Here is a 14,920-nt window from a genome sequence, read left to right on the forward strand (position 1 = left end):
TGACACTGAAAACAAGCCATTACCTACATCTGCCCTTGGATCACTTAATTATCAGAGACAGAATTTTTCAATATAGAGCTCTGTTATATTTTTCTGGGTGCTTTCTCATGGAGCGAGGAGCATCAGGGTGACAGGGAGAGAAAATCAACAGGACTAACATTTGACTGAAAAGCTTGACATTTATTCATAGGAAGATTCATTCCAGTCCATGACTCCATTCTTTGGACTTTGGTTTCTTGAGTTTATATACCAGAGGACATGTGGACATATTGTCACTGTGGCCATCATTTCTTTCATTCTTGTTATTCTTGTTTTGCTCATGTTAAAACAGTGTTGTGCGGGGCGAATGAGTCCGTCATTTATGGGGAAAATGAAAGAGTCAACATGGTCAGGCAGTGCATGTAGGATTTCCAACTTGCATCAACTTCCATGTATAAACACCTCAGTTGGCAAGAGGAAACCAGTTTGTTTTCTTCTTGTCTTGCTGTGAGGAACTTCTCCAATCATTTAGCAACAGCAATTCCATGTATTTCCCATGCGGCTCTTTGCCAAACACATAAAGCCAGTGAATGAAGTGAGGTATGGAGGGCACAAAATCACTGCTCCACAGTAGCAGTATGCAATAAACCACAGGCTTGTGAGTTTTTCCTAGAAGGTGAGTGTTTTTTCCAAGAGAAGAAATGCTTCCAGAAAGACTGAGATGTTCCTATCCCGCTCGCACACAGTGTTCTCTCTCAGTCTGTGTTGCACACCGCTTCTCACATTTTATCAAACGGCAATATTCTCTGTGCCAGACAGAAGCTTCATTTAGATAGCAAAGAAGGCCCTCTGTTCTGCAACGAAACCAGTCATTGAGCAGCAGAGAGGCCAATGGGGCTCTACGGTGACTTTAAATTTTGGCACTGAAAATAAGATTTGGCATTAAAAAAAGTTTTCGTTGAAACACTTGCATTGGATAAGACTGCATTGGCACTGGAAAATAAAAAAATATCTCATTTTATTCTGATGTTTTTGGATTTTTGATGTGTTTTTCAAAGACAAATTTCTGATTTTTATCCAATGAGTTATTTTGCCGGTGTCTGGTTGTCATCGTTCTTCATCATTTTTCATCATTCTATCAGTTTTGGCATGGAGAGGAGGGGTTTGAGGGGAGGTGCAAAGACAGCGTGATTTACATATCTGCATACCAACAATAACCTAAGCTAAAATCAGCTGTCATAGCTAACAGTTAGCTAATAGTGCTAATGTTAGCTGATGTCAGCTGTCGTAACTAATGTTAGGAAAAAAGGGAAAATTATGAAACATGGCTGTTTTCATTATATCACAACTATATTCAAGTCACAGTAATTTATCACTATTCCTTATTTCCCATTTCCCATTCATTTTTACCTGTATTTTTTCATTCAAATGAGTTTTCATCATCTTACATTTCTTATCAATTAATTTTTGTCACAGTGGCACGGTGGAGCAGCAGGTAGTGCGCGTGCCTCACAGCAAGAAGGTCGCCGGTTCGATCCCCAGGTCGGACCTCTCTGTGTGAAGTTTGCATGTTCTTCCCGTGCATGCGTGGGTTCTCTCCGGGTACTCCGGCTTCCTCCCACAGACCAAAAACATGCTCATTAGGTTAATTGGTGACTCTAAATCGTCCTTAGGTGTGAGTGTGAGCATGAATGTTAATATATGTTTCCCTGCAATCAACTGGCGACCGGTTCAGGGTGTACCCCGCCCTTCGCCCAATGACAGCTGGGATAGGTTCCAGCCCCCCCACAACCCTGAAAGGGATAGTCGGGTATAGACGATGGATGGATGGAATTTTTGTCACGTCCACTCCTCATACTCTTCCTCCTGAGCCCTAAAACTATGCAGAGGTACAGTAATGCTAACAGCAGCGTACTCCACAATGACATGATCTTTAATTCAACTGCACTGCTGTGCATGTTTGGCCTGATGACCAGCTGCTGGGTCTGGCCCACACTGACACTGACTCTGAGGCTGAATGGCACCTCTCTGGACATGGAGCGCTGCCCTCTGCAGCTGCAAATGCACCAGCAACTTCTTTTCTACGACAGCTCCTGCTTGGGCGACACTTTTCTACTCCACAACTCACAAGACTTTCATGTGACTCTATTCAAAGCAGATACAACTTTAAATGTAGTGTAGAGTAAGTACAATACTTAAGTACACAAAAAAATTACTATGTTACATTATCAGCATTAATTCTGTTACTTCAACATGTGAAAACTACCTATGACATAAGCCCATGATGACAAGCTTTTGAGATGAGATAAAAGCCCCAAAGAAACTAGTAGACTAGTACTAGTAGTAGTATGTGTACCTCTACTTGAGATTATTTTTGTTGCTGTTTACACTTTTCAAAAAAGGGAAAAAGTCATACAGTAATTCCAGATATTGTATTCAGTCATTACATGTTTTAATGCAAGCTGTGCACAAAAACTGAAGGATTTCCTAATGCAAAGAACTAAGAAAGGAACAAATACAGGAAGTGACCTGCAAATACAGGAAGTCCACGTCAGAGAATGAAGTTTCTGTCTGTCTCACTGCTGATAGGAGCACCTGCATATTTCACTAAATCAACCTCTCAGTATCAAATATCACTTCAAAAATATACTCTCACAAAATATATTTAAGTGGGAATATCAAAAGTTATTGTATAGATATATATATATTTTGTTTTGCAGCTTTGACTGTGGCTACACAATGGAAGTGTACAATTTCCCTGGTGATAGATTAGATATGAGTGTATTTATCTGGTCTGTGTGTGAGGCCTGAGTACCTTCCTACCTTTCATAATAAAACCACTTCCTCCATCTTCACTCTGTGAATGAAAAACACAGAACCTAACTATACTACCGCTTTACTGTATATGTTCCCTACACAGGCACAGACATCATGCAGCAGTTCTTGAGTTTTTCTTTCAGAGCTCCGTCTTCCCATCACTCGCTGAGCTGCTGGCAGCTCCACCCTCGGCAGCAGAACTGGAGGTGGAGGAGGCTGTGTGTTTGGGCTGGAAAGCCAACGAGGCCGAGTTAATGCAGTAGCGCTTTCCTGTGGGTCTTGGTCCATCATCAAACAGGTGTCCCAGATGAGCTCCACACTGAAACAGGATGGGAAAGACTGATGAGCATCTCTTTGCCATTTTAGAAACAGGCTACACATGTACACATGCACACTGTGAGCATGTCCATTTGGGATCCTGTTAGTTGTGTCAAAATGACTCTGGACACGTGGCCACTGGTGAGCTGTGTGTGCCTCTTTAGACAAGAACTTTTATTTCAGTCCAGCATCAATTCAAATGATTTTGATGGCAGAAACTGTGTCACGTAAAAATGAAAAAAAAAAAAAAAAATGTCTTCTGTTGTCTGTGAAATGCTGCACAGGTAAAGGAGTAAACATCAGATGGTGTTAGGGTGTAATGGAGTGTTGGCAGTATACCTTGCTGCAGGTAGCCTCCACTCTGTGCATCCCATAGGAGAAATCATCTGACTGGGTGATGGACTCCTCCTTCATGAGGTCAAAGAAGGATGGCCAACCTGAACACATGATGTGTGAGATGAGGTGACATGCAGAGGGCAGTAATAATTCATCAGACAGCTCTGGTCATACCGTGTGTTTGATGGAGCCTGAAGCTCAATATCCGCAAAACCAATCAGCTTGCTGTCGACTACAATGCTTCAAATATGGATGTTGCTGCAAAGAAGCTCCAAACTGTAAAACGTGGAGGCTTCACACACAGCTTCAACCCGACAACACAGAAGATCTAAACAATCAGCACAGTTTGAAGGTGGACACCAAGATTAGTGTCACCAACTCAGTATCTGACCAAATGTGAAATATGGTCACAATCTGCCCTTCTGTTCCTGAGTTATGGTGTTGAATAATGGCCAGAAAAGTGTTTTCGTGTGATGTCACAGTGAAGCTGAGCTTTGGCCTTTTGGCTATCACTTCATCATTTTATTATATTCAACACTTGTTTGAAGTTTTGTCATAATAAGCGTAAAAAATCTTGACTTGTGGTCAAAAAATGTGTTTGGTGTGGTCACAGTGACCTTAAACCACCAACATCTAATCAGCTCATCCTTGAGTCCAAGTGGACGCTCCGTGTCAGATGGAATAAAATCCTCTCCAGGCTTTCCTGAGATATTGTGTTGACATGAATGGGATGGATGTGAGGTCACAGTGACCTTAACCTTTAATCTTTGACCACCAACATCTAATCAGTTCATCCTCTTCTGTGCCAGATTTGAAGAAATTCCCTCAAGGCGTCTGGAGATATCGCGGACACGAGAATGGCACGGGCAGACAACCCGAAAACCTCATGCCCCCGACCACGGCTGTCACTGGCACAAAGGCATAAAAGTCTCATTATATGAGTCTGCAGGCACGGCGGAGGGATGAAAGAGCTGCATGTGGCTCCAGAGCCGCTGGCTGCTGACCCCTGATCTAGGGCAACAAAGGGTTTTACAAAGTACCAGTCAGTTAGAAGTAAAGAAGCCCATTGGATGAGAGGCGAAACTTTTCAACAACCAAATCCAGCTGTCATTGATTCAGCTCTTCTTGGATGAGCATGACCGATAATCCTCACAGACATCTTCTGCAGCTCATTTACTGTACAATGATAAATGTGGTAGCAGATACTCTTTGGCTGTACTTTCTGAGTTTTTACTGACTCTACAGCACAACATCTTAACTTCAGTTTGAGTGTTTGTTTTTTAGTATTTCATGAATAGTGTATATTACAGAAAAAAAATATGAGCATTCTTCTACTTCACAGACAGAGACATGCCACAAACATACAAGAAACATTTGATAAAGTCAATAATTTTAACTTCACAGTTAGCGAATATAATGATTTAGATATGGTCCATTCAAAAATGAATGAAAAAACAAGGCTTCTGAGATGTGACTGCTTAGGCAAACACAGCTTGTAAAGACAGCAGAGCAGAGCTGCACGTGAGAAACTGGACAACTGGGCTTACAGTGATCCAACTTACCCGATCCTGAGTCAAATTTAGTGTTGGAGCTATAAAAGAAAACAAAACATCAATTAGAAAAAAACATCATTTTCATTTTTTAAATAATACTGCCTCTATCTGTTCTTTTGTTCTGGAGCATTATTGCTTCTGATCATACACAGTAAATTCCGTTTTTCAATTTCAAACCCCCTACACACACACACACACACACACACACACACACACACACACACACACACACACACACACACACACACACACACACACACACACACACACACACACACACACACACACACACACACAGTGGGCGAAGCTCACACACAGAAACAGTGCAGCTCTTACTTGAACAGCGGGGCCCCGCAGACGACACAAGTGTAGGTCCCCTCATCTTTATGTTCAGCAAACTCTCCAGTGAAGGCACTGTGGAAGATGGCTGTTTTAGTAAACTCACCATGATGAACAAATGACTAGCTGTTATATTGCCATCACAGGCAAATACTATATTCACGGGAACAACCTCATGCTTTCTTTGAAAACAGCTTTTTTATGTTTTTTTGAAGAGATTGTCTGTCAGCCCAAAAGGATGGTCTAAATACAGTGACACGTAGACTTTTGGGCAGGTGACAAGGAAACACAAAACACTGCTGAGGAAGACTGAAAGCTGGCATCGAGGAGGCCAACTAGAGACATCGGGAGAGACTGGAAAGAGGTCTCAACACCAAAGGTACGTGGTAGGTGATCCAGGAGCACCCTCATCATGTGTGAGTTCACGATGCCAACCTCATCAGTTTGCATTCAGAACCAACAGTTCCACAGAGGACCCCGTCTTCACAAACCTTGAGAATGACAACATCCAGATTTCCCTTTTCACACTGAACCAAACAATAGCTTCTGCCCCAGTGTGTAAGTGTAAATAGCACGGCACCGTTCAGGAAGTCAGCATCTATACTGCACCAGCCAGCAACACTGCTGTCAGGATGATCTTGTCCTCTTCTCAGAGGGTAAGGAGCTCCCGGACTTTGCTGTCTCCCCAGTTCACAGACATTTTCAGTAGCTATTCTTCTTCTTTGACTTAGCCGCTAAGTGCTGGTATCTGGTCTTTAAATACCCCGCTGGTGGGTCATGCACATAACGTGGCCAGCTCATCCTTTACACACAGACATCTCTTCGGCTCTGTTACTGCCTCCTCTGCCGGCTTTAAGGTGGAACAACAATGTCCCCCATCCCATGTTCATACCTTTTATACAGAACAGTAGCACGGAACAGCAGGGCAACATTTCCTCCTTGAACAGACTGTGTATAAGGGGCTGGTGATATCAGCGAGGTGACGCTCCTGCTCAGATCCCGAAGGATACTGGAAAACAATACCCACCCTTGGCAACTGCCATTAACCTTCAAATTTGGGATTATGGAATGAAATTCAGATATATGGATAATATAAGTCTCAAAAAGACACTTTTTGAGGAAAAACACAATAGCATGTACTAGAGCAGCCACACACAAGATGAAACGACACAAAATATGAAATTAAACTTTGAAAATATTGAATAGAATCCTGAGACTATGGAATAGATTTGTGAGACTTCAGAATGACTCTTGAGAAGTCTCCCTGGGTATTTAAGAAACTCCTTTTCTGTTTGTGGATACAGTGCAAAATGATCCATGATATGGATATAAAACACAGCCCAAAGTTTTTGTATTAAATGCTTGCCTAGGTTGTAATTTGACTTCAAAATTGTTCAAAACAAAAACAAAATTTGACCTGGTGTAAAGTATATGGGCAAAATCAGTGTCTATACCATCACCTGCAAAACTGTGTACATTTAATTTTCATGACAAATATGTTGCTGGTGTGAGTGATCAGTAAAAAAAATAAAAATAAAAATAAAAAAGAGACAGGTGGTTCCAGCAGTTTGTCCTACCTCTCAGTTCCCCTCTCCTGGGTAACGTGGTACTGCATCGGTGTGAGGCGTTTCCTCAGCTCCTCCTGAGAAAAGCTCACTGGCCATGTCTTCTTAGTCCTACACGCTCCTGAAGGGCAAGGCAGGAAGGACAAAAATATTAACTAGGCAGTATTACCTGTCTTCCCATGGCACCAGGAAGAAAAAAGAGCTGCATGTCACTACTACACTATGCCTTAAACACAGCTATTCTACAATAAAATCTTCCTCAGTCTCAACATGTTCAGACATAGTGGACCAAAGAAATGAGCTTACAGTATAATACTAACAATGGAAAATCAATATCTAAAGTGCTTTCATTAGATATGACAGCGGAAAATGTGTAGTTTTGTCTGAGAGTGGTGGACAACAATATATATGGCAGCATGTTTACTCCATTATGTTTACACACCAACTGTGAAAATGTTGTCATAAATGGTTTTGGATCACAGATTCTCATGAGGTTCATCAGAAGGGAGCTCTGTATCACTGAATGAGAACAAATGAGAGATGTGAGCTTTTTATCAAAGATGATGCTTCCCCGAGGTGAAGAGCTGTGTAGCTGTGTGTGTGTGTGTGTGTGTGTGTGTGTGTGTGTGTGTGTGTGTGTGTGTGTGTGTGTGTGTGTGTGTCTCTGACTGTCAGATGTTCTGCTTAGTTCTTTAGGTTCTTTTCTACATGTGGTTCACGGTAATGATCTTGCCTGCCCTGAGGCTTTTTCTCCTCACATATCACTGCTTCATCATGCAGACACTTAGTGTGCAAGGATGCAACTGCGTGACTCGTCCACAAACAGAACATAAAAAGGTCCTCTGAGCAATAAAACCCTTTAACATTAAGAGGAAACACAACCAAAACCACTCCATGCATGCAAGCTGCGAGGAAGCCAAGCAGTGAATCACTGGATTATTCTGTTAGCACCTGGAGTTTCAGCTGAGTGACAACTGCATGTGAGTGTAGCTAAAAATTCAAGAGAGAAACTACCCTGAGGATTTTTAACCATTAATGGAGCTAATGTCAGAATTTTAATTTTATTATTTTAAAGCAAACATTAATAGGACTGTTAAGCTCCTTGCCTTTAATAACTGAAATAACTGTTTTTCATTGTGACATGAATTTTCCATGCCACATTAAAATCAAATGACAGCACAGAAAACAAAGGCGTGTGCTGAGTTTCACTGTTGTCCTGTGGAGGGCAGCAGAGACCTGCCAATACCAAATGCAGCGCACTGATGTCAGCCTTCATAAGGTGGAGGAGAGCTTTTTCTTTTTTGAGACTGACAAACACCTTCCATGCCACAATGAAAAACAATAAACTACTCAATCACAACTTTCAGAAAGTTACTGTAAGAAGAGACCTCATTGCTACAAATACAAATTACTTCCTACTTAAAAAGTACTGGGGTCCAATAATCATTCCTGTTTTGATGTGGTCCAGTTTGGGATATCTCAACTATACTTCACTGCAAACATTTGATTACTGTTCCCTGAGATCAAAATTAAGAAAAAAGGTGAAAGAAGCTCACATCATTCTGAACACTCACACACACAGAATGGGACAGTAAAGACATGCTGACACACCAGCCAGGTGTTAAGGCTTTAAGAGAGGCAGAGCACACCAGGCACACAGCACCCAGTCAGTGGACCTGAGGGAAGACTGCAGGACCTCAGAGCTACAGGCTGGCTCTTGGTTATTAGATGCAGCAGATTGAAGCCCGACATGACTGCTGGAGAGAGGTACTCCACCCACCACAAGAACCAAACACCCCTTCAGAAGGGCTACAACCAAGGACTGGGCTGGATGAAGAGGAGCAGACAGATGGAGAAAACAACACAAGACAATACAGGTCAAGATAATGAACAGCATCAGAGGCACGGTGGAATAAAAGTGCTGGTCATCAGGGTCGTTTGGGATTCCCACTGTTCATGCAGAGTGTGAAGGACACTGGTTAACAGGCATGAGGATCATGGACACACACCTAGAAAAAATGACATTAATACCTTTCCTGCATGGGTGACTAATTCCTTCATTATAATCCATATATCTGGAGTAGTTTCTGACTTTGAACTGATGCTGTCTAAAAATCACCATGAAATTTTTAAAAAGGTAACATTTTGAGAAATTTCATTTCAATTGAAACTTAAAGTAATTAACAGCAATTTCTGTACCTGACTACAAAGCATACAGAAAAAGTCAACCAGCCGATAACACCACCACAGCATTAGTTTACAGGGTTGAATAATCTTTAAAAAATAAAAAATAAAAAACTGAAGACTACACTACTATACTAAATCAGAGACAACAGAAGCACCCTTCAATGATAGTGATGATGAGACAGATGATTCATATGCACTGTGTCCAGAAAACACACGCACACACACGGCCCATCAGTGTGACTCATACAGTGAATGGCACTAATACTGTCATATTATTTGATGATGGATATTATTTTAGTTTGTGTGATTTCATAGTTGGAGATATTAAAACAACATGGTATATCTGTATAAAACCTAAGTTCACCTTCCTTATCTTAATGCAAACATTTTCACAAATGAACCACAATTATTAGTAGAAGTAGCAGCAGTAGCAGCAGTGTTAAACACATAACTGAAAACTGACACTGACAAACGTAGAGACAAAAGAGCAATGAACCAGAGGAGACCATACCAGAAGACTTTTCCAAACCATCAGTGCTTTGAAACTGAAATAATCAACTTCTGACCACAACAAAGTATGACTAGTTTGACCACTCAACACAATCCAGGTCCAGCTGCCAAGTGAGAAGCTTCAGGCGATGCAGGTAAATGCCTCCACCACCTCCTGGATTCCTGACTACCTGACAAACACACTGCAGTCTGTGCAGCTGGAGTCATGAGAGGTGTGAGGAAGATGATGCTGCACAAACTGTGCACATTACAGAAAACACTTCCCATCCTTTCCAACCACCTCCTGGTCAAACAGTGGAGCAGACTGATCCATCTCCGCTGTGACAAGGACCACTCCAGGAGGTCTTCCCTGCCGGGTGCTATCTCACGGTACAACCTGCCCCCTCTGCATCAGGACAGGGAGGTGAAGCCTCACGCTTCCTCCTGTAGGGCTAAGACTAACACAAACACTCTCACCCTGGACTCACACACCTTTCACTTATCTGATCTGTAACTGCATTACAACATTACAGTATACTTGCGTTTCATTTTGCACTGTATCCACTTCACTGGGTTTTATTTGGCTCCTGCTGCACTAAATATGCATCTGCATATATACAGTAAAAGTTCTCCCATGTAAAAAAACACTGAAAGCACTCCACAACAAAAGTCAGCACCCATCCATTCACACACTCATTCATATGCCGGTGGCAGAGGCTACCATGCAAGGTGGCAGCTGCTCATCATTAACAAACACATTCACATACAGACGCACACGCTGATTAGTGAACTTGCAAACAACCACTGTACCTCCTGAGCCAGTGTATAAATGTTTGTTCATCATCTTTGTCTCTAAGATAATGATTATCCATCTATCTTACATCCTAATATTCTAGTGTACACTGTTATAGCTTATGGTATCACATTACTCTTAGATATACTACACTTTGTTGACTTTGCTGCTGCTACACTTTGCTTGAGACATGTTGAGGCGTGCTGAGGTGCGTTCTGCTATTGCCTAAGTGCTGGTGCAATTTTGAATTTAATTGCTCTGTGTAGTTTTTGCCTTATTCTATTCTTATTTTTATTCCATATACTTCATGAATGTACTCTGCACGCTGATCTGTGTATATGTACACATACTTGGCCACAAAACTGATTCTCAAGCAATTCAGCATATCTGCTGACGTGTGGTGCACTTGCGTCATTCTTGCTATTTTTGGGTTGTATCCACATGGTTGAATGCACTTATTGTTATTGGCATCACCTGAATTAATGTGATGTAAATGGAATGATCAGTTCCACAAGACAAGACAAAAAAGTCCAAAAAAGTCTTCTCTTCAACCAGTAGCCCAAGTTCAACATCAGAAACCTTCACTTCATTACTTTCCAGATGCAACATGTGTACAGACAACCTGGAATCAGGCCTAGCCTAAACCAGCACAAACAAAACAGTCCACCATTAATCCTTGACCAGACTCTACAGGTGGCACCATGCATGCAGACAGGTAGCATCCTCCTGCTATCCAAACAGACTCCATTAGCCTGTCAGATAGGGAAGCAACACTGCTCCAGGGTCCAATAGCAATGCGCCTGGCATTGTGCATATTGATCTGAAACTTGTCAATCACTGTTTGATGGAATGGAAACATTTGCCAAGAAGCACCTGACAATCAGCTTTTATTCTGTTGTTTCCAGAGGCAGTTTGGTAGTTGATGTTACTACAGACGACTAAAGATTCTACTGAAGATTTGTGTCGTTGTGGCTTGCATGACTGTATGCTTGATTTTATGCATCTGTCAGTGCTAACGGGTGTCCACATACTTTTGGTCACATAGTGTACGGCAGGTGCAGCATATAATATGTTATGTTACAGGTATATCATGATTGTGGTAGATGAACTAAAACATGCATAACACAGATATGTTCCTCTAAGAAGCACTACATTGTCCTGTCACGCTACAGTTAACATGTTACTCTACCTAGAAGAGCAGCAGGCAGTGCAGGCTGGCAGACTGGGCTGCTGCCATGCCGAAGGGCATGATGCAGGGCGAAGAGCCCACGTCTGAGGAGGACAGCCATGAGACACACAGTCACACTGAAGAGGAAGAGGGAGGGAGTGAGAGTAAGAGAGAGAGACAGAGAACGAGAGAATGAGAGCGAGAAAGGGAGGGAGAGGGGGAGACATTATTCTATAACCACAAAAATATCCACTGCCGTGATTTAATGACTGTTCATTTGGCTGTGATTTATAAGTTAGATTGTACCGAGGTACATCTGCCCACTTCTGTAAATAAAACAAACATATCTATTTATGCCAGTTAAATGAATGTTTTCAGTCCCTGAGAACAGTCTGATCACTGCCTGCACCGGATGAAGGCTGGACTACATTTAATCACTCTGGATCAAAGCTTTGTCACAACTGAGAAAATATTCATGTCACAGAGACACACAACCAATGCCAGGCAGCCAAATTCCAAGAGGAAAATCGCAGTCTACATGAGTGACATGCTTTTGATAAATGGCTCTACAAAGATGGCCTTATATAGCAGTGTTTTCAGCAGTGTGTGGCTAATATTAACCTGCAGTAATGCAGAATTCTACCAAAGGATGTATCAGCCATACACTTGCTCAAAGGCCATAACACACCAAGCCAACCTTGAAGAACGATGGACAGCAGCGCCTAGCTGATCAGATGCTTTGTATTGCCTTGCATCACACCATACAGGCTACAGTGAACAGCCAGCTGACTGCTGGGATGTATGTCCGCTCAACAGCTGTGTGAGAGGACAAAATACAGTTTCCACAATACTGAATCTGTTTTAATGACCGATCAGCCTCTATTGTGGGCCAACTATTACCAATGCTGGTAGATGGACCACAAACAACATGTAATCTACAGACACTGTTGGTTTGGTGTGTGAGGACTCTAACACTCAAAGACACACACACACAGGTGGAAGTATTAGGAAAAGCTGCATTAGTAGGCGAATAGTAATGATAATTCTGCTTATTTTTCCCTCTTGATTTAGCACTGTTAAGCATTCTAATGACATTTTGTTTGGACTCTCATCAACACAAAATACATTTCCAATCTGCAAAGCCTTTTTAAATTGTTTAAAACCAGCACTTTCTACCTTCTGTGTTTCCATCAGTTTCCCAGGCTTCTCCTGTCTCAGTTAATGACATCTCTCAGCACACTGTTATGATTTGACACCACACATCACAACAAGCTGCAACACAGTAACACTAAATCCAAGGTATGAATATTTAAGTTGCAAACAAATAAATGTGACTTACTAGTGCGTCCACGGTGCTACAAAATCCTCTTTCAGCTTTGACCACTGAGGGAGGAACTTCACAAATACTTTCTACAGGTTTTCGTGCTCTCTCTCTCTCTCTCTCTCTCTCTCTCTTTCTCTCTCTCTGATGCCCTTAGCGCTGTTGCAGAATGAGGTCAGCCAAACAAACCCATAGCAAACAATGAACAATTCTGCCACAGTGTCCTCTGGTGCTGGCAGGAACGCCACAACTAAAGGCAGGAGGAGCAATCCACAGTTCAGCATCCACAATACAGCATCCAAAGGACAACGTCCACAGTACAATGAACACTGTCAAACAGTGAGAGAAGTCCTGACATTTTCAGCTGAAGGGAAATTCCACGTACTAAACCCTCCTCACAGGTAAAACAAACACATGGAAGATTTGCATTGCAACTGTAACATTACACCGTGTGCATCCTAGTAAGACACCTGTAAACCTGGAGGACCAGCTCATAAACACACTCTCTCTGCTCTGAAGTCTGTCACTAGAGGTGGAGTCAAGCTGCTATGACAGCCCGCCGCCACTAGATGTCAGCTGGGTGCAGCAATTTGGGATACCTTGATAGCTTCATCTTCTACATATTCACTTTTTGAAATGTTTCATAAGGAAAGGGTTCCGTGTGGTAAACCTTTCGCCACACAAATGAAAGCTAGACGAACTGTAGATATATTTAAGCGAATAAATTTAACTGACTCAAATGATCTCCTTCGTGACGTCAGCGTAGAACATGGATAACAGGGCTGGAAAACTATGAAACAGTCTTATCTGAAGTCCCGAAGCCCGCTACCGCTTTACAGCTTATCCTGAATCACCAGTGCGCCATATTGAAACACACGAAGTGCTGTTTCTATCTGCCCCAGACAGGCAGCCCCATCCTGCAGCTGCTCGAGCGTAGTTATCTGATAATACTTACGTTGTCGATGTTTAAGTATAATGTAAAACACTGCGTCGTTCCAGCAGCATGCCGCTAGTCTCTATCTAATACATGCTAGTCAACACATGAAAAATACAAGTAACTGGACACATTGCTGGTATTTGACTCAGTCTCTGACAGGTTGCCAGTCCTTACTGGTTGTTATTTTGTCCCACAAAATACAGAAGATACTTCCATACCGGTGAAAAGCAGCAGCAGGAACGCGACGTTGACGGTGGAGTGCAGCGTTAACGTTGCTCGCGAAAATGTGCCGGTTGGTCGGTACATGAACTGGACCTACAACAGGCCCCAAGGCTAACAGGCTAACAGGCTAACGCAGTCCGTCCCGTCGACCAACAGGCTGTATGTGTGTGTCTGTATCTGTGCGTGTGTGTGCGCGCGCGGGTAGGATGACAGCGGACCTGCACATCTCCAATTATGGCAGGACCCCACTCAGCTGCCGTTTTGCTGCGTCGTCACAGCATGATGCAACCAGACTACAAAGCAAACATCCAACCAATCCTTGGTTCATTTAACAGGTGAAACGACGAGTCAAACAACAGCTGAGCAGACAAAACAGCTCCGACTGATGAAGCTAACGAAGCACCAAGAAACACACATCAGGCGGATGGACACATCTAACAGCGTTCAGAGGAGTGTTGAAAGCACTCACTTGTGTTCACGCATCATTAATAAGTCATAAACTCGTCAGTGTGGAAGAGATTGTTGGTCACAGCTATGTAGACCCATCACATAAAGAAATAATGCAAATAAAATATGTAACCATGAAATTGGGAAATGATCCAATATTCGTTCAAAACTCACCGCAAACGTTATTTCAAAATAATAAAAAGAAGCAGGATGAAATGGCACCTGATGAAGAATTGAGTTTACTTCACAATCTAATGTTTATGTATTTTTTCTGTTTATGTTATATCATCATGTCTTATTCAGTATGGAACACTTGTGCACACATGGGCACACATTAGATGACCAATTAATGACACTGTATTCTTTTGACTTTAATTCTTAATTTCTCCTCATAACATCGTTATTTTTATTTGTTTTTGTGAAGCGTCTTTGAGTGTTATTATTATTAT

At 42.2% G+C, this 14,920-nt stretch overlaps 1 protein-coding gene across 6 annotated transcripts; it reads right to left on the reverse strand.

Annotated features, from left to right (window-relative positions):
- Positions 1–2,396: 2,396 nt before the first annotated feature.
- On the reverse strand, positions 2,397–14,487 carry msrb3 (methionine sulfoxide reductase B3). Of its 6 annotated transcripts, none has more exons than XM_070992253.1 (7): positions 12,884–14,487; positions 11,566–11,681; positions 6,920–7,028; positions 5,340–5,417; positions 5,013–5,041; positions 3,454–3,551; positions 2,397–3,115 (listed from the first exon to the last, which is right to left on the reverse strand). In XM_070992253.1, exons 2-7 carry the CDS (start codon positions 11,663–11,665, stop codon positions 2,936–2,938), a joined length of 594 nt encoding a protein of 197 aa, XP_070848354.1. In that variant the 5' UTR covers positions 11,666–11,681; positions 12,884–14,487; the 3' UTR covers positions 2,397–2,935. The 6 variants fall into 6 exon arrangements, with proteins under 6 accessions (XP_070848354.1, XP_070848353.1, XP_070848352.1 ...); XM_070992252.1 differs by having other exon boundaries at positions 14,021–14,321; XM_070992251.1 differs by having other exon boundaries at positions 14,243–14,265.
- Between the last annotated feature and the right edge of the window lie 433 nt (positions 14,488–14,920).

Source organism: Chaetodon trifascialis, chromosome 22 (assembly GCF_039877785.1).
Source record: "Chaetodon trifascialis isolate fChaTrf1 chromosome 22, fChaTrf1.hap1, whole genome shotgun sequence".
In the NCBI taxonomy this organism is placed as follows: Eukaryota; Metazoa; Chordata; class Actinopteri; order Chaetodontiformes; family Chaetodontidae; genus Chaetodon; species Chaetodon trifascialis.